At 41.5% G+C, this 22,715-nt stretch overlaps 1 protein-coding gene across 2 annotated transcripts in view; it reads left to right on the top strand.

Annotated features, from left to right (window-relative positions):
- Nucleotides 1-8,785: 8,785 nt before the first annotated feature.
- ABCB5 (ATP binding cassette subfamily B member 5) overlaps nucleotides 8,786-22,715 on the top strand; it is a 78,490-nt gene continuing 64,560 nt past the window's right edge. The window contains exons 1-6 of one of the 2 annotated variants that reach the window (XM_040964815.1): nucleotides 8,786-8,838; nucleotides 12,198-12,252; nucleotides 14,277-14,427; nucleotides 16,994-17,048; nucleotides 21,909-22,100; nucleotides 22,190-22,361. In XM_040964815.1, coding sequence (XP_040820749.1) covers nucleotides 8,786-8,838; nucleotides 12,198-12,252; nucleotides 14,277-14,427; nucleotides 16,994-17,048; nucleotides 21,909-22,100; nucleotides 22,190-22,361 — 678 coding nt within the window. Of the gene's footprint in view, nucleotides 8,839-12,197; nucleotides 12,253-14,276; nucleotides 14,428-16,993; nucleotides 17,049-21,908; nucleotides 22,101-22,189; nucleotides 22,366-22,715 lie in introns of both variants that reach the window. The other variant, XM_040964814.1, reaches the window with a different exon arrangement.

Here is a 22,715-nt window from a genome sequence, read left to right as displayed (position 1 = left end):
AGAGTAAGAGCATGTTTCAATGGAACTTTCATTGCTTGCCTGTTATCTTGAACTTGTGAAACGTCCTTCAGACAAGGAGCATTACCTGAGATGGTTTATTTCCCAGGCAATCCTGGAAATCAATGCCACAGGCAGGCCCTCGCTGCCTAAACTCCCTCCCCCACAAAGCCAGCCTAGAAGGAGAAGGAACCACAGTGGAGAGTGATGTAGTGTTGAGGATATCGAAGTGTAATAGGATTTCTGGACTGGGAAAAAAAGGGTTGTCTAAGTTCTTGTTGAGTAAGAAAAAAATTAAAGCTTTCCCCACACAAGCTGTCAGCTGTGACAATGGGACCAAATGACCCTCTCCCCATATGAGATGAACTCCGTCCTCTTCCTTTCTGGCTGAGAACGATGGCAGAAGCGGTGCACACAGGCACAGATCCAAGGTCTAATTCCACGGGGCTCCGTGCCAATCTTGCCTATCCTTAGGGTCCGGTTGAAGAAGCAACCACAGACAGGCACATGCTAGTATGATGGCAGTGTCATTTGGGGAAATGAACTAAAAGATTGGAAATCTTTCTCTCAATCATCCCAAGTAAATAAAGACTTTTAAAAAAAATGTCACCAGACATGGTCAGATGTGCTCTAAGAAACAAAATCATCCATGACTGAGAACTGTTGACCTAAAGCAATGCAGCAAACAGGGAGAAAGCACGTTCCGACTCAGCTCCCCTGACTACACACTGCTCTCTGCTCCATTACAGCCCGAGGCTGCCCTGGACTCGGGGCATTTCACTGTTCCTGGAACAGCCAGACAACTCCTCCCTTTTGCTGATAAATAAACCAAAGACAGAAGACTCAACCTCTTGGCTCAGAGTCTTATTTTTAAGTGACTTTAAACATTCCTAGGAGTCATGTGAAAAGTCCTATCAGAGACATGCATCACTGGAGATGGGCACATTTTGTCCTGTGGTCAAGCTCTTGGCCATCACATGCTTTGAGGGAGTGCTTCTGAGGAATGCCAATCTTTGGATTGTCCAGTTGCTTCATCTACCTCTGCCCCCATATGTGCCCAAGTCTCTCCCAGGGTCTCCAGCAGCACTGGTGCCTTCTTACATTATGAGGTGGATTTTTTGCCTAATAGTTACAACAGCCATATCCCAGGCGGAAGGATTCAGACTAGAGTCCTGGCTCTGATTCCTGACCCCAGCTTCCTGCTACTGCAGATCCTGGGAGGCAACGGCAGCGGCTCAAGTAGTTGGGTTCTTACCACATATGTGGAAGAAATGGGTTGAGCTCTGGGCGCTTGGATTTGACCTTGGCCCAGCTCAGTTACCATGAGCATCTGAAGAGTGAATCCATAAGTGGGAATTCTCTCTCCATCTCTACTTACTTGTTTCTTTCTCCCTGCTCCACCTCACAAAAAAAAATTTTTAAATAATAAAAAATAAGGGCTAGTGTGGTGGCACAACATCTTAAGCCATTGCCTGTGATGCCAGAATCTCATGTGAGTGCTAGTTCAAGTCCCAGTTGCTCTACTTCCCATCCAACTTCGTGTCTACGTGCCTGAAACAACAGCAGAAAAGGCCCAGGTGCTTAAACCTCTGCTATCCACTCGGAAGACGTGGAAGGGGTTCCAGGCTCCTGGTTTCAGCCTGGTCCAGCCCTGGCCACTGCAGCTATTTGAAGGGTGAACAGCAGATGGAATATCTCTGTCTCTCCCTCTCTTTATAATTCTGCCTTTCAAATAAATAAACAACTATATGTATATTAAACTCAGCAAATAAATAAATCAAACAAAAAAGCTGTCTAGAGAAGTTTTCTTCACAAACTCCAGGGCCCTCTCATGTTCTGAGTATGTTTGTGTTTTAATTGTGGGGTGGCCAAGGTCATTGCAAAAAAGTTTCATTGGAATTGGTGACATCTAAGAGATACTATCCTGTTTCTCCTGGGTTGTTTACCGGGACCAAGAGGAACACCTGTTATTATCCCCATCACCCTGGCGAGGGTCTTGACTAGTCTCAGAGTCCCTTGAAAACAAAGGATATACTTAATTTATCATGGCTGTTCCATGTGAATAATACAGGCTTAGTCATCCAGTCACCTTGTTTTAGACGCCTGGATGGGGAAGATTGGATCCTGCTGACCTCCAGGATCCCAGGATCCAACTAGACATGCTTTACTGCTCTCGCCAACCATCAGAGCTCTGCCTTTTGTCCCATTCAGGGACACCTACAGCAACGGCTGTCCCAATCCAACAAGCACTCCAGGGTTTTCAACAGGAGTGCTACAGTCACAGGTCCCAAGTCTGTCAATAAGTCAGGGAAGACCTGAAAAGACCTAACTGTAGTTCCCAAGTCTGGCTGTGCCGGACTCCTGGGGCTTTGTATTTTACTTACACTGAAATGCCTTGGTGTTCGGTCACTTGTAACCTGAAGATTTCCAACTAATACACTCCCTCAGGAATACTCACTTCTGTTGGTGATTTTGTCCATTTTTTTGGTTTGAACTTTAGGGAGACAGAGACAGACAAATGAGACCCTTCATCTGTTAATTCACCCCAAATGTTTCCAAGACCTGAGGCTGGATCAACTTGAAGTCAGAAGCCCCATCTTGGTCTCCCAAGGATAGGGGAGGGAGCCAAGTATGTGGCCCTTCACCTGCTGCCTCCTTGGGTTGCTAGGAAGCCAGTGCAGCACCGTCGTTCCTAACCAAGGTCTGCTATGAGAGCTGCAGGTGCCCCAGCTGTATCCAATGGCTGCACCAAATGTTCACCCCTATGGTTCTTGAAACCATAAAGCAGTTTTATGTATGTATTTATGACATGTAAGCCAAGCAGTCAAACTTCTTCCAAATGGCAATGCTCAAACAGCTCATACCCTCGTACAACTGCCGCCCTACTCTTGGGGCCTTTCAATCAGTGATTCTACAAACCAGACTTCACAGAAACATAAGCTAGGTGTTTCAGGAAGGTATCAGTAAAGGAGGGACTGCTGTGCTCAAAGAGCTTCCTTCTAGCAATCTCCACATGCTTCCTGCTGACTGTTCTGTCTATGTGCTTTTTTCTAAATTGGCTATGGTGTTTGTTTGTTTGCTTGCTTGCTTGTTAATTTGAGAAACAAAGAAAATTTACCATTGGCTGAAGTCTCCCGCAATGGTCCCTGGCTATAGGTACAGCTGAAAATTAAATTTATGTCTCCCCAATAGGTAGCAAGAACACAATCACTTGAACCATAACCCACCACCTACAAGGTCCATGCTACTCGGAATCAGGTGTCAGACCCAGGCACAGCCATGCAGGGTACAGGACTTAATCACTGGGCTAAACACCAGCTCCCTCCTTTGTCTGGATTTTGACCACTCCAACCCACAGCTGGAGCCTTTAACCAGCTCCTCTCTTCTCTGGAGATCTGTAGATGGCATTAAATCTCTGTTTCAGAAAGTGTCCATTTCATCAGAAATGAATGGAATCTTCTCTTCGTGTTTATGGGGAGAATGGTTGAGATACAGTGATTCTTCTGTTGTCTCTTGCTAAAATTTCAAAACTCCCACCAAAATAAGCCCGTCTTCTATTTCCACTACCGACTGACTTTTAAAAGTATCTTCTTAGAGCTAGATAAGAAACCACATGTATGTGTACAACAAGCACGTCTAGTGTGTGAATTTAAATGTCTGTACAGTGACAGCACAAAAGCTGTTCTCTGTAGTAATCGTGCTTTTTATTTTCTCCATTTCTGGTGCTTAATGTCTTGGGACCTTGCTGATCATGGAGCAACTGTTCCTTCCAGAGTTATCTAATTACTAAAGAGAAAGCACAGTTCATTCACGGGGAACACATCTTTTACAGAAAAATGAGTCAGTCCATTGCTCACACCCTCAACCGCCTCCCTTAGCAGTAATACTCTCACTGCCCTGATTATTCCAGGAGCAGGTGTAACATTCTCTTTGGTGGGCATTTGGTACATTATTAAATACCTTGGCTTCAATTCCCAAATGCATTTTCCACCCAGCTTCCAGCTAATGCATACCCAAGAAAGCAGCAAAGGGTGGCACATCCTCCTACGTACTTTGAATCACCTCTAGATTGCTTATAATTCCTCATGCAATGTGAATGCATTTATAGTTGCTGACAGAACAATGATTGTTGTGTTGTTTAGAGAACGATGACAAGAAAAATAAAAGTCTGTCAATACAGATGTATCTGTTCTGGGCCTGACAATGTACTACATACAGTAGTAGGAATCCAAAGATGCAGAGCCAACAGATATGATGGGTCAATCATAGTATGTTTCCCAAACAATGTGCACAATAATTTTCTCAGCAACACTGCATGATCTTGCAAGTCCAGAGATGACCCAAATGCCCACTGACAGGAAGATAGTACAATCCATGGCAAATGGAACTCATCACCCAAAGTATCATTCAGAAACGAGAATGAAGAAACAATGACAAACCCACACTCACAGGATCAACTGATCTTCAACTAGGTGCCTGGAGCACAGGGTGGGGAAAGGACAGTCTCCACAATGGTGATGGGAGAACTGGCCCACAGCACACAAAACAATGCATTAGGGACCCGATCTGACATTCCCAGCAAAAATAAATTAGAAATGGGGCCCGGCGCGTGGCGTAGTGGTTAAATTCTTCGTCTTGCACGTCCTGGGATCCCATATAGGTACCGGTTCTAATCCTGGATGCCCTGCTTCCCATCCAGCTCCCTGCTTGTGGCCTGGAAAAGCAGTAGAGAATGGCCCAAAGCCTTGGGACCCTATACCCGAGTGGGAGACCCAAAAGAGCTCCTGGCTCCTAGCTTCAGATTGGCTCAACTCCAGCTGTTGTGCCCACTTGGGGAGTGAACCATCAAACGAAGATCTTCCTCTCTCTCTCTCCTCCTCTCTGTATATCTGCCTTTCCAATAAAAATAAATAAATCTTTAAAAAATTAATTATAAATGGATTGTAAGCTTAAATTAACACCTGAAACTGTATAACTTGTCAAGACAAGCATAGGGGAACTTCTTCCAGATGCAAGTCTTGGCAATGATTTCGTGAATATGGCATCGAAATAATAGGAGCGAAAGCAGAGAAAAGTGTGACAGCATCAAATGCAACATTTCTGCACAGCAAGGAAAACCAGTACCAAAACCGAAAGGAAGTCAACATGATGGCGGAACATATCTCCAAGACACATTTCCGATAAGGAGATGACATGAAGAATGAGTAGGGAACTTATATAATCTAATAAGAAAAAATGAATCCAATTTAAAGGGTAGAAAGGACCCAAGTAGACTTTCCTTTCAAAGGTAATTACTTGTCATGTAATAAGCAAACAGTCCCACTTCGGGAAGATGAGAAAGTTCTGAAGATCATCATGATAGCTGCACAACCCTGGGCATGTACTTCAGGCTGCTGAACTGTGAACTAAAAATTAGGTGACTTGCTTAATTTGTGTTACATATATTTTTAAACAATTAACCTGAATTGTTTCAAAGTGTATATTCTAGGGCACCAGGACTACAGCATAGCGAGTTAAGCTGCTACCTGCGGCACCAGCATTCCTACCTGGGCATCTGTTGGAATTTCACCTGCTCAGCTTCCTGCTACTGCTACTAGGAAAGCGGCAGAGTAGGTAGCCCAAGTCCTTGTGCTATTGATACCCACGTGGGAGACCCTGAGGAAGCTCCTGGCTCCTGGCTCCTGGCCTCAGCCTGGCCCAAGCAGAAGCATTGCAGCCGCTACGGACGTGCCCCTTTCTCTCCCTCTTTCTCTAGAATGCTGTCTTTCAAACAATTTTTCAAATCTTTAAAAAATAAAGCCTGCTTTCCTAGCAAGGTTTTAAACCAAGCCCATGTTACTGATATTGGTAATACATTGAGTATTAAAATTGTAATATAAAGAAGAAAATAAAAACCTGTGAGTTCCTTAGGAAAAGCAAACCAATCTTATGGTTCTTATAAACTAGTGGCTAGTTCACATAAAGTTACTGCTTTTTGCGATTACTTCATGAAGAAACGCAATTTAATAGGCTAAGTAAGATTTATAATATAAGGTAGAGTAGACCTCTGAATATAATACAGATATGAGCACAGAGAACAAAGAAATGGGAAAGGAGAGATCATTTTCAGAGAACATCTATAAAGTAATAGAACAAATCATGCATTTTACATCACGTATTACTTAGTAGTTGCCCGGCAATTTTCTCCTTTGGCTTTTTAAAGACATTTATTTTGCCTATCATAATTACTCATTCAGCTAAGTAGCTAAAAAGCTATTACGGGACTGGAAATTTGGTATATTGGTTAAGAGGCCACAGGAGGCCACATAACCCTCTCAGAGTGCCGGGTTCGAATTCTGCTGTGGCTTTTGAGTCTAGCTTCCTGCCAGCGTGAGCCCTAGGAGATGAGGACATACATCCTTGTTATCCTGTTAGATTGTATTTCTTCATGAAGCAATTACAAAATGGGAAACCTGAATTTGAGTTCCAGGTTTCTGACTTCAGCCTGGCCTGGCCCAGGCTATTCTGAGTATTTGTGGGATGAGGCAAAAATAGAAGGTCGGTCTCTCTCTCTCTCTCTCTCTCTCTCTCTCTCTCTCTCTCTCTCTCTCTCTCTCTGTCTCTCTCTCTCTCTCTCTCTCTCTCTCTCTCTCTCCCCTTCTCTCTCACTTTCTTTCTTCTCCCCTTTTCCCTCTCTTCCCCTTTTGCTCTCTGTATTTCTGCCTTTCAAATAAAAGTAAGATAAATCAATGTTAAAACTTTCAACTATGTTACGGGACTAAACAATGGAAAACTAGGCCTGTGGAGCTGGAAAAGGAATGTGTTCTCATAAAAGGAGCTTCTTCGGCTCAGTGGGTTTCCTTCGTCCCTGTTCTTCTCCAAGTGTGATGTGACGAGGTCACCGTGTGCCTTCCTGGGAGATTCATCAGCGGTCTAATCAGATATTACAGAGCGATCAGAGAGCAAGCTCGGGAAGCCACCGTTCCACTCGGTGCACTCGGTTCTCTGCCGAGAGAAACCGCCCCTGTGCTTGATGTCAAGGCACAACCGCACATGCCAAGGTGAGCCTGTTCAGACTGCTTTTTAAGAAACGATGAGTCGTACTAAATAGAGAGTTGTTAATATGTGTGAATGTAAATTTAAATGATCTGTCAATCATCTTAGTAGCGTTTCTATTTTGTTGTCTTGCTTTTACGTGTGATAAATTATCAGAGATGGCATAGTCATTAAGGCAGCTGTAAATATCTCCTGTAGGAAGTTAAAACCATCAATTTTTGTGAAGCAAAAAATATACAAAAGGGTGGTTCTATCATACTTCCTGTAATTAACAGCATTTCTGACCCACCGGGACTCATTCGTTCATGGAGATCCTTACTGTTTGAAAGCTGATGAGCTTTTTCAGAAGTTTAAGCGCCACTTCACTCATTAGTACTTTCACTCTAGCGTGTCAACCCATATCTTATGATCATCTCAGTATAGTGTAATGTGTTATATGGCCTGAAAGTAAAGCTTAAGTCACAAACATCTGTGCACATCTGTTGCTAAATGGTAACTGATCAACATAAGTATGACCTTGAGACAGCTAAAAGCTTGAAGTATTATAAAAAGGAAGAATAGGCAGTCATAATGACAAGTGGGTAGTCCAATCAGTCTGATTTTTTGTGACAGTTGACTCACACATGGGAGAAGCTCTAAGTCATTTTTCTCTTAATTGGAAAGGCAGATATACAGAGAGGAGGAGAGACAGAGAGGAAGATCTTCTGTCTGATGATTCACTCCCCAAGTGACTCACCAATCCAGAGCCAGGAGCCAGGACCCTCTTCTGGGTCTCCCATGCGGGTGCAGGGTCCCAAGGCTTTGGGCCATCCTCAACTGCTTTCCCAGTTTCCCAGGCCACAAGCAGGGAGCTGGATAGGAAGCAGGGCCTCTGGGATTAGAACCGGAGCCCATATGGAATCCCAACACGTGCAAGGTGAGGACTTTAACCACTATGCTATCGTGCCAGGCCCAAAGTCATTTAATTTTGATATACTAAAAATCCCTTCTCCCTCAAACTGTTTCTAATGGGAACAATTGCATGAGCTTGTTATAACACATATATATATATCTGAGCAGGAGGAAGTTTAAAAGCTTCCACTGGCGATGGCTGTTGTAGTATGGAGAGTTAAAGCTGGCCCTTGAGAGGCCTTTATGGAAGTGCCAAGTTCAAATCCCAGCTGCTCTCCTTCCAATCAAGCCTCCTGCTCATGTAAACCCTGGGAGGCCTCAGGGAAAGGCTCAAGCACTTGACTCTGGCTCATATGGGAAGGACTGGATTCAGTTTGAGGCTTCTGGCTTAGACAGCCCAGGCGGAACTGCTGTACGCATCAGGAGACTGAACCATCAGATGGGAGAGCGTTCTTTCTCTGTGTCTCATCATTTTGCCGTTTAAAAAATAAACTCGAAATAATTTATTTTAAAACTTTTAACCAATTACAATCAAATAAGTGACAGAATAGGAAGACAATGCTGTATGCCAATAAACCATGTCTTTCCCACGGAATCTGGCTTCCTCTTTTAACTCAACTTCTTAAATGTCTCTTAGCTCCAAATCTAAGATCAGAATGAAGGAGATCCATGATGAGCTCTGAGGAGTGAACTATGTAGCCAGAACCCTTTGGTGGGTTAGGAGCTGAGCAGGCTGAAAGTCCCAACAGCCAGCTGTGGCAGACACTGTTTACGGGTGTCAAGAATGCTCTGTACAAGAAACTCACACAATCATGATGTGCTTGTTAATATGTTATTTCAGAAGAATTAAACTGTAAACAGGATGGCCAGTTCTGAAAGCATTGAAGAGATGCAAGAAATTGACCAGAGAAATGGGTAAGATTTACCTAAATTCTACTAAAAGTATTCTTTGGCACCTTCAAATATAGCTTATTTTTTTTCACAGCTACAGTAAAAATGCCTAGACTATTTTCCCCCAAAATTAGCAATTCTATTTAATTTCTCTAGAAAATCTATGTATTTATACTATGTTTTTTTCAATGGATTTTTAAGAGACCCTCGTTTGATCAGATGATTCCAATCAAGCCAACTGATATATTAAACACCTTCTGTTTCTCCTAAGTGCAACACTGTGCCTCTGACCCATGGCTTCCCAGTCCTCTCCTTCCCCAGACTCGGGGAGCAACATTCTGCTCCCTAATTCCATTAATGGAATCGTTCAAGGTCACACATGCAAATGTCGACATGAAGCTGTCATGCTTCACTTACGTCACTCAGCATAATGTTCTTCAGGTTCATGTAGTTTGTCACAAATCGCAGAATCTCTTTTTAAAGGCAGAACAACGCTGTGCTGTAACGCCCATAGTGCATTGCTTCTTAGCACGGATCCACCGATGAACCCTTGGGTTGATTCTGCATTCAGCCCTTGCGAATAGGCTGAAGTGAATGTGAGAGCGGGCATCTCTCTGGCAAGCTGATTTCAGTTCACCTGAGCAAATGTCCCAAATGCAGGATCATACAGGGATTCTAATTTTAGTTTCCTGAGGAACTTGGATAATATTTTTCAAAAGTGCTGAACTCATGGCTCTTCTCACAGCCACACAAGATACCAATGCTGGAATACAATGGAAATCAAGAGAACTGAATTCTGTACTTCACACCTCTGCTTTAATAGTCCACGGTTGTTGTCTTCCCAAAATCAACTTACCCCAAGTTTTGGGCACACTCTGAACTTTTCTTCAAAAATTCCAAATAGATTCTCTAAATTCTGTGCCCTAGACTGCTGGTATGAAGGAATAACGAGGGGACAGACCTGCTTTTAGATTATGTCTGTGCACATAAGCATTATTTGGCGAGTGAATAGATCACATCCGTTGCAGTAGCCTACTGCCTAATACCTTTGCCTTACATGTGTCCAGATTCCATATGATGCTGGTTCAAGTCCCAGCTGCTCTAGTTCCCATCCAAGCTCCCTGCTTGTGGCCTTGGGAAGCAGTCAAGGACGGCCCAAAGCCTTGGGGCCCTGCATCCATGTACCAATCCCAGAAGAAGCTCCTGGCTCCTAGCTTCAGATCAGCTGAGCTGCGACCATTGTGGCCACTTGTGGAGGGAACCAACGGACAGAGAATCTTCCTCCCTGTCTCTCCTTCTCCTTATAATTATAATCTGACTTTCCCATAAAAATGAATAAAAAAAGAAGAGGAGGAAGAAGAAGAACAACAACAACTAGATTAGTAAGTGTCCAGGCTCACGAGTCAGACTCAGGATCCAGCACTAGCAATGCCTAAAGGAAAGTTGTTTACTCTGTGACTCATTGTTCTCACGCTGAAAACATGCACACTGACAACATGTGCTGAACTGCAAATTCATAGGTCAGTGGTAAGACCACAGCTGACTGCACCTTCCCTGCGCTAGCGTGCAGAACACTGGCATGGAGACGTGACTTGACGCTCCAAACACTGGTGGAAAAAGAAGCTTTAAAAATCCATACTGCCTTCAAAAACTTTCCAGGAAGGTCAGGGGAAGACAAAAGTATTCCCCGGACCCCAGGTCCTAAACAATGGGGAAGAATTATGGGATTTTTTTAAAGATTTATTTATTTATTGGAAAGTCAGATATACAGAGAGGAAGATCTTCTGTCTGATGATTCACTCCCCAAATGAGCACAAAGGCCGATGCTACACTGATGAGGAAGCCAGGAGCTTCCTCCAGGAACTTCTTCCGGGTATCCCACACAGGTTCAGGGTCCCAAAGCTATGGGTCATCCTCGACTGCTTTCCCAGGCCACAAGCAGGGAGCTGGATGGGAAGTGGAGCTGCCGGGATTAGAACCGGCGCCCATATGGGATCCCGGCGTGTTCAAGGCGAGGACTTTAGCTGCTAGGCCATGCCGCGGGGCCCAAATTATGGGATTTTTAAAAGCATTTTTTGTTGCCAGAGTAAATTGGGTTGTACACAAGTAAAGTATTAATCTGAGTTGGAATGAAATTAACTGATTTGTCAGTTATCAAAGCTGTCAGTACAGTGTGTTACAAAATCGAAGAGAAGGAAGTTGGTTCTCCTATGATGTCCTTTCAGAAAACAGGAACCTTCACTCTTTCAGGATAGTGGGTACATGTGTGCGTGTGCATGTGTGTTCAACTGGAAGATTTCCATGGAAACAAATGAATAAAATTTACAACTTGGATTTAGACCTCCTTAAAACGGGAGCCAAAAAGTGAAATTCCAAAGCCGGGGACAAATTTCAGAGTTTAAATGTGTCCTTAGATACTCTTCATCCATGAATGTCCTTGAGCATTTTGTTACAAAGGATTAAAAAAGTTATCCCACTGCTCCCTACCTATAAGAATGACATGAGAGAGAGAGAATGAGCAAACAAGTGTTGGAGAGGATGTTGGAACTCTTGTGCTGTAGGTAAGAACTAAAAATGCTGCATCCCTTGGGGAAAATAGCATAGTGGCTCCTTCCTCCAAAAATTAAAAATGGAATTATTCAGCAATGATCCCTTGAATAGATACCCAAAAAAACTGAAAGCAAAAAGTCACGGTCCTTTGCCCACTTGCCTTGGCAGCTACATTGATACGAACAGCCAAAATGTGGGCTCATTCATGGGCTCATTGATGAATGGATGCAGAAAATATGGCACACATATCTCCTGCAAAAAAGAAGGGAAATTCTGACACACACTACAACACAGATGGACACGGCAGACATGCCAAGGAGTAATTCAAGAATGAACCTTGAAAACATGTAGCTGATCAAACAGTGCAGCATTTCACCTCTATACGATACCTGGACCAATAGGAACTGCCTAATGGGTCCAGAGCTTCAGCTGTGCAGAATGAAGACAGCCTGATGGATGAACGGTGGTCATGGCAACACGACACACAAGCACACATGTTGGCCTAATGGGGTATTTTCTTTTAAATGATAAGAGGATAAACTGTGTTGTATGAACTATACCATAATTTCTAAAAGTTCCATTCCAGATGCATGTCTTCAGTTCCTACCCTGATAAACTGACGGACAGCAAAAAGTGATGGCTCATTTTCACAGGGATTATTCTAGAATATTTTGTTCTGTTTCATCATTAAGTTCGTTTGGAAAGGTTTCATGTTAGTATAAATTTGCTGCCAGGCAGGTCAACTGAAAGCTTTACAAAGACGTTAACTGGAAGCTTTTGTAAGTTATACTGACACTGTAATGTTTTTTTAATCTAAAATGTTTATTTTCCAGAACACAAGAACAATTGCCTACAGTGGGGAAACAAGCTGTTGGGTGTATTGAGATAGTAAGTGGAACCACCAGAACATGTGTATATCAGAAAATTCTGTGGAATTATCAGCACTGGTTGTGTTTGTTAGGTCATTTCAATGCATTAATTGAAAGAAAGGGAGTTTTTTTTTTTTTAATTCATCTACATGAAATTTCCAATAGGAAAAAAAAAAGCTCCAAAGTTCCACAATGAGATAAGGAAAATAACAGCACAACACCCCCACAAGTATCAACTTCTTTAAAAAAAAAAGTGTTTGGGTTATGTATACCTGTTACCAGAATTTACTTCTGAGTGGTGGAAATTATGTTTTTTGCTATCTGTGTTTGCATTTCAGTATTTTCTGATGATTCCACACTGACAAACTATCATGGTTGCTATTTTTAAGGTGTTGTGTATTATTTTGAAATAAAAAAAAATAATTAAGTATTTTGTAAAGCTTAAGTACCACAAAATGGGTCTGTACACCTCTTCTACATTATACTCGAAAGATATTTTCTATAGAAAAAAAAACTGCAGGAGAAAGTGAGTGAGAGAAAGAGACAGGCAGAAACAGAGCCCCATCCACTAGGTCACTCCCTAAAACGCCAAAGAGTTCTAGGCTAGGTCCGGAACCCAAGAGCCAGAAACGCAACCTACGCAGTGTGAATCCAGCTGTTCCAGCCATCTCCACTGCCTGCCATGACCCTCCTAAGAGGCTGAGCCTCACATCCAAGCCAGGCTCTTCAGTGGAGGATCCAAGCATCTTCCCCAATGCCACAAGCCAAATTCCTGCCACAAAGAAAACTGTCATGGATGTGTTTCCAGAATTCCCTTTAGACACTCTGACCACTGCCAGCCTGGCCACTAGTGTCACATCATTAGAAATGCTTGTGGGGCTGGCACAATGGCTCAGTGGCCAAATCCTCACCTTGCAAGCACAAGCACCCCATCTGAGTGCCAGTACGTGTCCTGACTGCTCCACTTCCCATCCAACTCCCTGCTTGAGGCTTGGGAAAGCAGTCAAGGACAGCCCGAAGTCTTGAGACTCTGCACCCACATGGGAGACTTGGAAGAAGCTCCAGGCTCTTGGCTTCCAATCAGCTCATCCCTGGCCATTGCAGTCACTTGGGGAGTGAATCATCAGATGGAAGATTTTCCTCTGTCTCTCCTCCCTGTAAATCCGCCTTTCCAATAAAAATAAATGTTAAGAAAGAAAAGAAAAGAAATGCTCATGAACAGCACCTGTTTTCCCAAGAACTTTCGCAGGAATGAATGGAAAAACATGAAACTTTTCACCTTCACTTATAAGACATCTACTTAATTATTATTGTTGCTATTCAGATCTCATTCCTCATCAATACCATTATACACTGTATCTTGGCCTCTCTCTGTTAGAATAAATAATTCACTTTTCCAAGTTTTCTGCACAGTTTGTTATGAAACGGTATCAGGTGGATCCGCTTTACACTAGGATGTAAAATATTTACTATTTGACATTCAGATAATTCTTATTCCTGACATTTCTGCAAACGTGATAGATTCTTATATATAAAATAGCAAGTGTTCTGTGTAGAAAAAAATCTGAGGAACCTAAAAGTTAACAATCTAAAGTATAATTCATTGTATTTTTACTAGTTAGTTAATTCTTGCACTTATTTGTCACGGTGCTGTGAGTATGAGCTTGGATTGCTGAAAATTTGCAGATCAACTTTGCAAGAACTAAGACACGGCCATTGCAGTCTTTGCAAATAACTTCCTGCAAATTCCACCAAGGGGAGCAAGGTTTCCGACTCATGCCCAGCTCTTATCTGGTGTGTGTATCACTATCCACATTTCGTGTTATTTAGTCTTAGTTTTCTTAATTCCTTCCTCCAAGTAGATCATAAATCATGAGGAGTCAGTGTTTGGTTTCTATTTCTCACTCAGTATGTGAAAACAAGCACATGATAGTATATACAACAGTTGAATCTCTTAATTTGTAAAGTCGCCTTTACACCTCAAGCTCCAGGTTGTGTTTCATTCATTTCGTAACTAATGCTGCCATGCTTTGCTCTCCTTAGTTCCGTTTTGCCGATAAACTGGACATCACACTCATGATCCTGGGTATCCTGGCCTCGTTGGTAAATGGAGCCTGCCTCCCTTTAATGTCACTGGTTTTAGGAGAAGTGAGTGACCACCTTGTTAGTGGCTGTCTAGTCCAAACCAATGCAAGTGAGTACAAGATGTTTTCCTGCACTGCTGGGGACTCAGATGCACTATCTGAAGCCATCAAACATTGCATGCACACTGAAGCTTATTACATTATAAAATACTATGTGTATAATATGAACTTAAGTCCATTGTAATATTGTTAAGTATTGAAGAACCAAAGTGCGTATTAACTAGGGCTTGGCAGAGAAACAGAACCATAGCAGCCCCACTTCCCATCCAGCTCCCGATGTGGCCTGGGAAAGCAGTCGAAAATGGCCCGGAGCCTTGGGACCCTGCACCCGCGTGGGAGACCTGGAGGAAGCTCCTGGCTTCTGATCAGAGCAGCTCTGGCCATTGCAGCCACTTGGGGAGTGAACCAGCAGATGGAAGATCTTCCACTCTGTCTCTCCTTCTCTCTGTATATCTGACTTTGCAGTAAAAATTAAATAAATCTTAAAAAAAAAAAGGCAGAAATGACAAGAGCAAAGACAAGTATCCTAGGGGAAGACAAATGGGGGAATCCAGCCATTAAGGTACAAAAGGTGTTGTCGCCTGACCTGTGGGGTAGCCATCCTTCACACACTTTGTATTCAGAGTCATGTCCTTTAAGGTGACCTTATCTTTATATAGAGTTTTTTCCAATGCACTATCAGGTGACTCCACTCTGTAGTGGATAATATCAGTGCTAATAATTCCCTTATTGCTCATTTTTCCCCCAAAATTTCATGCTACGGAATGTTCTTTCATATGCTTCTTAGCACTGAGGCAAATACTCATTAAAACCTAGCCAGTCTTTTACCTACTAGTCTAGCCTACAATGGTGTACTTCCAACTCTGCCCTATTTAACTTGAGTACTAGTTTGTACCAACTTGTGCTTCACCCAAAGGCTTCTCTTTCAAGCGCTCCAATTTTTTTTGAGAGAAATAAACCCATTGCTTCCAGCTCTGTCTATCCATGTACATGTCTTCTGTTTAAACAGGGAATTTTTCTAGAGGTAGTGTCAATGATAAGAAGTTTGAACGACATAACTGACAATATATCTGATTTCATTACATATTGTAATTGTTGAGACAATATAATATCCAGATTAATAGACTAAAATGTTGTTTCAGTGATATAAACTAAACAAATAAGTTAATTTACTGTTAAACAGATCCACAAGTTCCCTAAGTAAATATTCATTGTCCCCCAGCTATGTGTCTATGAGTGAATGAATCTTAAATCTAAGGCACTCTATTTGGGACTCTTGTTAGATCTGTTCTTACAGAACAGATTGTCTTACTACTTTACATAGAATGGGCAGTTATATTGGGTTCATACTGCTGTGATACATTTTTTTTTCAAATGTGCTGAACATGTAAATATGTTTGATGAGGATTTGGGTAAGTTCATGATAGAACTGCTATATTAAAACACATTATTAAAAGAGAAATCCTATGAGAGGACTGCAAAAATGAAAAATTGAAAGATGAGATTACTTTGGTTCAAAAATTTCAAAATCCATGCAATGTTTTCCTAATAAGCATTTGGAAGATTCTGTTGATTCTGAAAATAGAAATATGAGGAGTAACTGCCCACTAGCTGGAACCATTTTTGTGCCAGCAATGTACTTTTGCAATTATTGCTTCTATTAATACAGTCTTCAAATGAGATTATGGTATAATCATAGAAACATAAGTGCCATGTTTAGAAGCAGTGTTTATTCTATTAGCTCAGTTAAACATTTAAGTTTTATTTGATTTTACTATCAATGCTTCTGCCACATCAATTCTGATATTTTTGGAATAAGCTAATTTAAATTTTTTTTCCTCCTGCAATCCTACAAATGGAAGGAGAAGTGACTGCACATAAATAAAGATCACAGATTTTATTATATGTGATCATATGGTTCTAGAAGAGATGAAGAGACGTTGTACCTGCAAATCATTACAAACATTTATTATAGGGATTAAACGAGTAACTTATGATAATGAAATCTTGCCAGGTTAAATCAGGCCCTTAATATGCTAGTAAAAGTACAATGAAGTTCTCAAAGATACATAGATATGTTTCCTTAGAAAACATATAACCCAAGGACTATTTTCAACATAGCTTCATTACATTGTGGCCCTAGTTTTATCCAACATTATTTTGATGAACTTCCATTCCACGTTTTCCACAACTGCTTCTAGAATTTCATAAGCTCTTGTTTTTCTTGGACTTTCCAAACCACTCCCTCGGGAATCTCAATTAATTCTAAATACATGATCTCAGGCAGCGAGGAGGAATTCTAAAAGTATTACTTTCCTAACTGTTGTCACATCGGACATGGCCCAAATAATTCTGAATATGAGCTATTAACATTTGTATTTTTACATATATTATATAGTACTTCTTAAGAGTGCAGATAATTATTTCAACTTCCAGACTGAAGAATAGGAAAGGAGAATAATGGAAGCCTGTGCATAGGTCTTAAGTATATTTTCTTGAGAATGCATTGTATTTGCTTGAGAAATCTACAAATGAAACAATATCAATTATTGTTTGTTAATAAATTTCTTATTAATTAATTCATTTCCTTTATAAAGGAAAATCTTATTTTTGCAGCAAATTATCGGAACTGTACTCTATCTCAAGAGAAGCTGAATGAAGATATGATTGTGTAAGTCCAAAAGATCAAATGCTTTGCACACTGTTCTATTCAATACTTAACAAGAAAAAAATGAAATGCTTTAGCTTATTATTTATAATACATGTTGACCAAAACAAAAATGTCTTCTATTTCAATTAGATGCCTAAAACTGAATTAGGTTCATGATTTATTTTCTTCTATTGTGTAGGTTAGATGTTTTGAGCTATATTCAACAAAATTTTCAATAGAAAAATGAGAATTTACATGTCAAAATTTTTTGTTTGATTAATTTTTTTCAGAAGCAGAAGATACAAAGAGTTTCTATCCTCTGCTTCACCCCTCAAATGCCCTCAATGTTTAAAGTTGGCGCTGGCCAAAACCAGAAGGTCTTCCAAGCTGGAGCCGAGCTCCAACCACCTGAGCCATCACCTACTGCCTCTAAGATGTAGTAGCAGCAGGTGGAATTAGGGGCAGCACCAGGACTCAACATAGGCACAGTACATGGAAAGTGGGTGTTCAAAATTAGGGTTCTAAAGCACACGTGAAGTTTAAATCTCTTATAGAAAGGTGTAGAAAGTTTTAAAATATGGGTATCTATTTTAAATAACATAATAAAAGAGAAAACAGGAAGAAATATGAAGTATTTAAAATTTTTCACAGAAAATGAACATTACAGAAAAAGTATGCCTGTTTTTTTTAAATACATAAATATCAAAATAGTCTTTTAATTTTATTTTCTGTGAAATGTTAAAGTATCATTGTAAGTTGATGTACAGTTATTTAAAAGCTGTAAATTTTACACATATTTCTAACACTTTATAAAGTACCATTGTAGTTGTTATGCTATTTTTTTAAGCAGTGTTCTGTTTTTGAAATACTCAGGCTACATAATGGAAAAGATCCAGAGTTAATTTGCTTTGGAAAATGTTATATGCCAGCCTCCTATAGCTACACACTGGCAGATAAGCTGAGAAAAGTCTTTGCCTAGTTAACTTTGTTTAATCCAAGTTTTCCAATGCTGACTATGGGAGCTATTTTTTTGAAACCCCTAACACTATAAACTTCCTCCAGAACTTTTGTTTTCATTTATACATTTTGGGTAAGCATCTGTTTAAATCACCTTTTTGTTGTGTGTAAGATAAAACTTTTTTTCATCGAGAATCATCAAGAACCATGGAACTTTATTCTACCACAATTTTTCCCAAAGAAATAACTCATAACTTGATATAATTTTAATGTTTGAATGTTACATTGCTGCCTCTGCATTACCAGAAATTTATTCTGAAATAACTGTCTTTTCTTTTTGATTCCCAATCAGAATAACTGAGTAAGATCACACGTGATTAATATGACATCACCTCTTTTACTCTCAAGAGTTAATTTGTTAATTCCATATGAATTTCTAAACTACTTTTTCCTTCTCTTTCATCAGCTTTTGATAAGTCTACTGTATCCTCCCTTAAAAATGAGGAGGGAAACTAGATATCATTGTGTAGATGAAGGTCAGTTCTCTTTATGAAAATTCATCATCACACTGGCTTAGCCATGATAGGAATTTATTTTTATCACAAATAAAAACCTAAATTAAGACAGCCGAGGGATAAAATATGACTCAACAAGGTACTTGGTCAGGATCCTTCTGTCTTTCCACCCCACCATCATTGCAGCAGCTGCCTTTTAAGTATCACCTTCTAAACCAAAGGGCTGTTGAGTCTCCAGTGAATTTGCAGAAAAATAAGGGAAAGGCTCCCAAAATGTACACACTTCACTGAGTTGGTTCTTTAATCAATCTGCCAGAAATTCCATGCAGCTTACCATACATCTAACCCTATCCTTAGATTGGGTAGATGAGTGCTTCTATCTTAGTTGAGCCTATGACTACTCCAGTCAAAATGGGAGTTCTGTTACAAATGAAGAAGACACAATCAGTTACTGGGTAGTGGAGTAGACAGACAGCAATTGTTCTGCACCAAAGTTGCCTACTTGTTCCAAAATGTGTACAGCAGAACTAACAAATATTAATAGGTGGGACATCGCAGAAGATGACATGTCCATGGTGAATTTGTCTTAAATGTCCTGAGTTAACAACTACAAATAATTGGCAAACATATTCTCACAATCTATGAGTAGCTAGTCTTAAAGGCTTCTTTGGAAGCACAAAAAGTGTACATTTTGATGAACAGCATTTTTGTCTTACAGATTTGTGTTTGTGGATTCCACAATTCTTTGCCCTGCATAGGATCATTAAGATTTTCCCCCTACATTTTCTCTTAGAAGTGTCACTCTTGCACTTAGATCTGTAATCCATTGTGGGTTCATTTTTGTGAATGCCGTGAGGAAGGGGTTCAACTCCACCTTTTCCACATATGACTCTCCAATTGTCTCAGCACTATTTGTTGGAAAAACTGTCCTTTGCCACTAAATTGCTTTGCCACCTTTGCTAAGAATCTATTGTCTATGAAGTAACATTTCTGTTTTCTAAGGTCTGTGGCATTGCTTGCTGTACCTGTCTTCATGTCAGCACCACACTGTCTTGACTGCTGTAGTTTTATAGCTTAAAGAAAGAAAATCAGGAAGTTTACATCCTTCAATTTTGTTCTTTCTTTAAAAAAAAAAAGTGTCAACTATTATGAGTCTGCACCCTTATACATTTTAAGATTACCATGCAGCTAACCATACAGAGAGATCTGCCATCTACTGGCTCACTACCCAAATGCTCACACAGGCCAGAGTGGGACTGGCCCGAAGCTGAGCGCCAGGAGGTTTTTCAGAGACTCCCACATTGGTACAGGGGCACGAGGACTTGGCCATCTTCTGCTGCTCTCCCAGGCCATAAGGGAGCTAGATTCTACAATGAAGCCGCTGGGATTAGAACTGGCACCCATATGGGATGCTGGTGTCTTAGGCGGAGGCTGAGCTTGCTATGCAACAGTCCCTCGGTTCCAATTCTATGAGCCAATGCTATCAAACTTGCAAGTCCATTTCCAGTCCACATCCCTCACTGGGGTTTCTGCTGCTCATTTTCAAATTCCTGCTTGATGTCCACTTCGAAGTGTAACAGTCATCTCAAATGAAGCGAGCTTAAATTGGAACTTTTTGAAAGTTATGCTTATGTTTGCTTATCTAAATAGTGGAATTTTAAAAAAAAGGAAACAAAGATGTAAAAAGATCTTCCATCTGCTCATTCCCTTCCTAAATGCTTGCAGGAATGAGCCAGGTTGAAGCTAGAATCTAGAATTCAACCCAGATCTCTCCCGTTGATGTAAGACACCCAGGTACTCGAGCCACTTCCTGTAGGATACAGGTGACACAAGCAACTCCCCTCAGAACATCTGATGCCTCCTGCAAGTCTGTCCGTCCTCTGTCCCCCACACTTCACATGGAATCCCAGTAAACTGCAAACTAAGAAGCTACCCATGGCTTCTCCCCTCTCTCCATACCTCCTATCCAGTATATTGACTTTTTGCTTCCTTCCCGCCTCCCCAGGAAGAGTCTATGAAAGTAGTGTCCTAAAATACACAGAGAGTATAATGAGCAGATATCCAGGTCCTAACACATAGCCAATTCATCATCCAGAACCTCCGTAATGCTGGGAGGAGACTGCAGTGTAGCAGACTCCCCTGGCACAGCAGCCGCTCTCCTTTCGATGAAATGTGTCCCTCTGCTGCTTTTCTGGCTGCTCCAAGCCCAGCACACCTGGAGGACTGAACCTGAAGGGTCTCTCTACTTCTGGATAGCTGTCTTCAAAAGCAGAAGCTTCGTGGCTTCTCTTCTTTTAAAGAGAAACGTGGCTATTCTTGTCAGAGGGGTCCATTACTCTGACAACTCTTTATTTCCACGAGGTATCTAGCATCTATCTGCTTCTTTACATGCAGGTTGCAACTGCATCCCTGAATCCCCATCCTCCCCATCTTGGCCATGGCAGAGCTTCCTGTCTGAACTTCACACTTCCATTGCTGTCACTTGCATCCATCCATCCTCCACAAAGGAGCTGGAGTGAGCTTTCCAACTGTTGATGCGTGAGCTCATAATAATGAGAAATGTATTTTAGATGTTTTACAAAGGAACCTGTAAAAACATTTACAATTGTTATTCTTTCCAATGGCAAGTCAACATTACTTATTTTTTTCCCCACTGTGGTGGCACAGTGGGGAAAGCCACCATCTGGCACCTGCAGTGGCATCTCATGTGTGCACCAATTCATGTCTGGCTGCTCCACTTGCAATCCAGCTCTCTACTAATGTGCCTGAGAAAGCAGCAGAGGATGGCCCATGTGCTTGGGCCTTGCACCATGTAGGAGATCTGGAAGAAACTTCTGGCTCCTGGCTTTGGACTTGCTCAATTCCAGCAGTTGCAGCCACAAGAGGATGAGAGCTCTCTCTCTTACTCTCTTTGTAAATTCACCTTTCAAATAACAAGTAGGTTTTTCTAAAAAGTAGATATTCATTTATCTTACAGGCACAGTGACAGAGAAAGGAAGGGGGGTGGCAATAAAGAAGTTTTCCCTCTATGGGTTCTACCTCCAAATGGTAACAAACAGCCAGGGTTGTTCTAGCCTGACATTAGGGGCCCAGGTATCCTTCTGTGTGTCCTACATGACAGGCAGGGTCTCAAGTACTCCGGCCATCTTCTGCTGCCTTCCCAGGTGCATCAGCAGGGAGCTGGATTGAAAGCAGAGCATCCAGAGCTTGAACTGGTTCTCCAGTACGGCATGATAGCACTGTGAGTGGCATTTTAAACCCACGGCACCACAATGTCAACTCTTCTTAATGATTTTTCCAGATAAACTCTCCCAATCAAATATTATCATTTTTTTATTTCTGTTTTTTTATATATACCAAAGGGAAAATATTGTGCTTTGGGCTAACATTTGTGATCATCTTTCTTTAGGTTGACCATGTATTATGTTGGGATAGGAGGTTCTGCTTTGATTTTTGGCTACATGCAAATTTCCTTTTGGGTTATAACTGCAGCACGACAGACCAAGCGAATCCGCAAGCAGTTCTTCCACTCAGTCTTGGCACAAGACATCAGCTGGTTTGATGGCAATGATATTGGCGAACTTAACACTCGCCTAACAGAGTAAGAGGAAAACGTGTAATACATTCTACTTTATCCTTGCTTAGGAAGGACACAGAAGTGACCCCGCTACGTTTATTTACTTGTTTCAGAGATATCACCAAAATCAGCGATGGTATTGGAGACAAGCTTGCTCTACTGTTTCAAAATATGTCTACTTTTTCCATCGGCCTGGCGGTCGGCTTGGCGAAGGGCTGGAAACTCACGCTGGTGACTCTGTCCACATCCCCGCTCATCATGGCTTCTGCAGCAGCGTGCTCCAGGGTGAGTGAGCTGCCCCAGTGGGCAGCTGTCTGGAAGAAGGGGGAGCTCAATGCGCAAAGGCAAGGGCATCCTCCTTCCCACAGTTGCTGTGGGCTGTGTTCACCATTAGCCATCCCTGTCTGAGTTCTTGTGCCTTCTTTTTATATCTTATTAACATTTTTTAAGAGTTCCCTTCCTTTAGCAGCCCGGGGCGGCTCCAGAAGACAGCAACGACAAAGTCAGGGTCACTTTCTGTGGGACAGTGACCTGCCGCTGCTGTTTCTACAGAGACTTATTTTCTAGAATTCCAGATGAATGTTCTAGAATTCATTTCATTGGCTAGAATACAAATGAGAAAGCCTTAACCTCCTCGAG

Source organism: Ochotona curzoniae, unplaced genomic scaffold, assembly GCF_017591425.1.
Source record: "Ochotona curzoniae isolate NIBS_2020 unplaced genomic scaffold, NIBS_Ocur_1.0 scaffold_3835, whole genome shotgun sequence".
Classification (NCBI taxonomy): domain Eukaryota; kingdom Metazoa; phylum Chordata; class Mammalia; order Lagomorpha; family Ochotonidae; genus Ochotona; species Ochotona curzoniae.
Note: the sequence above shows the minus strand (reverse complement) of the source record. Positions and strands in the feature narration are given on the sequence as shown.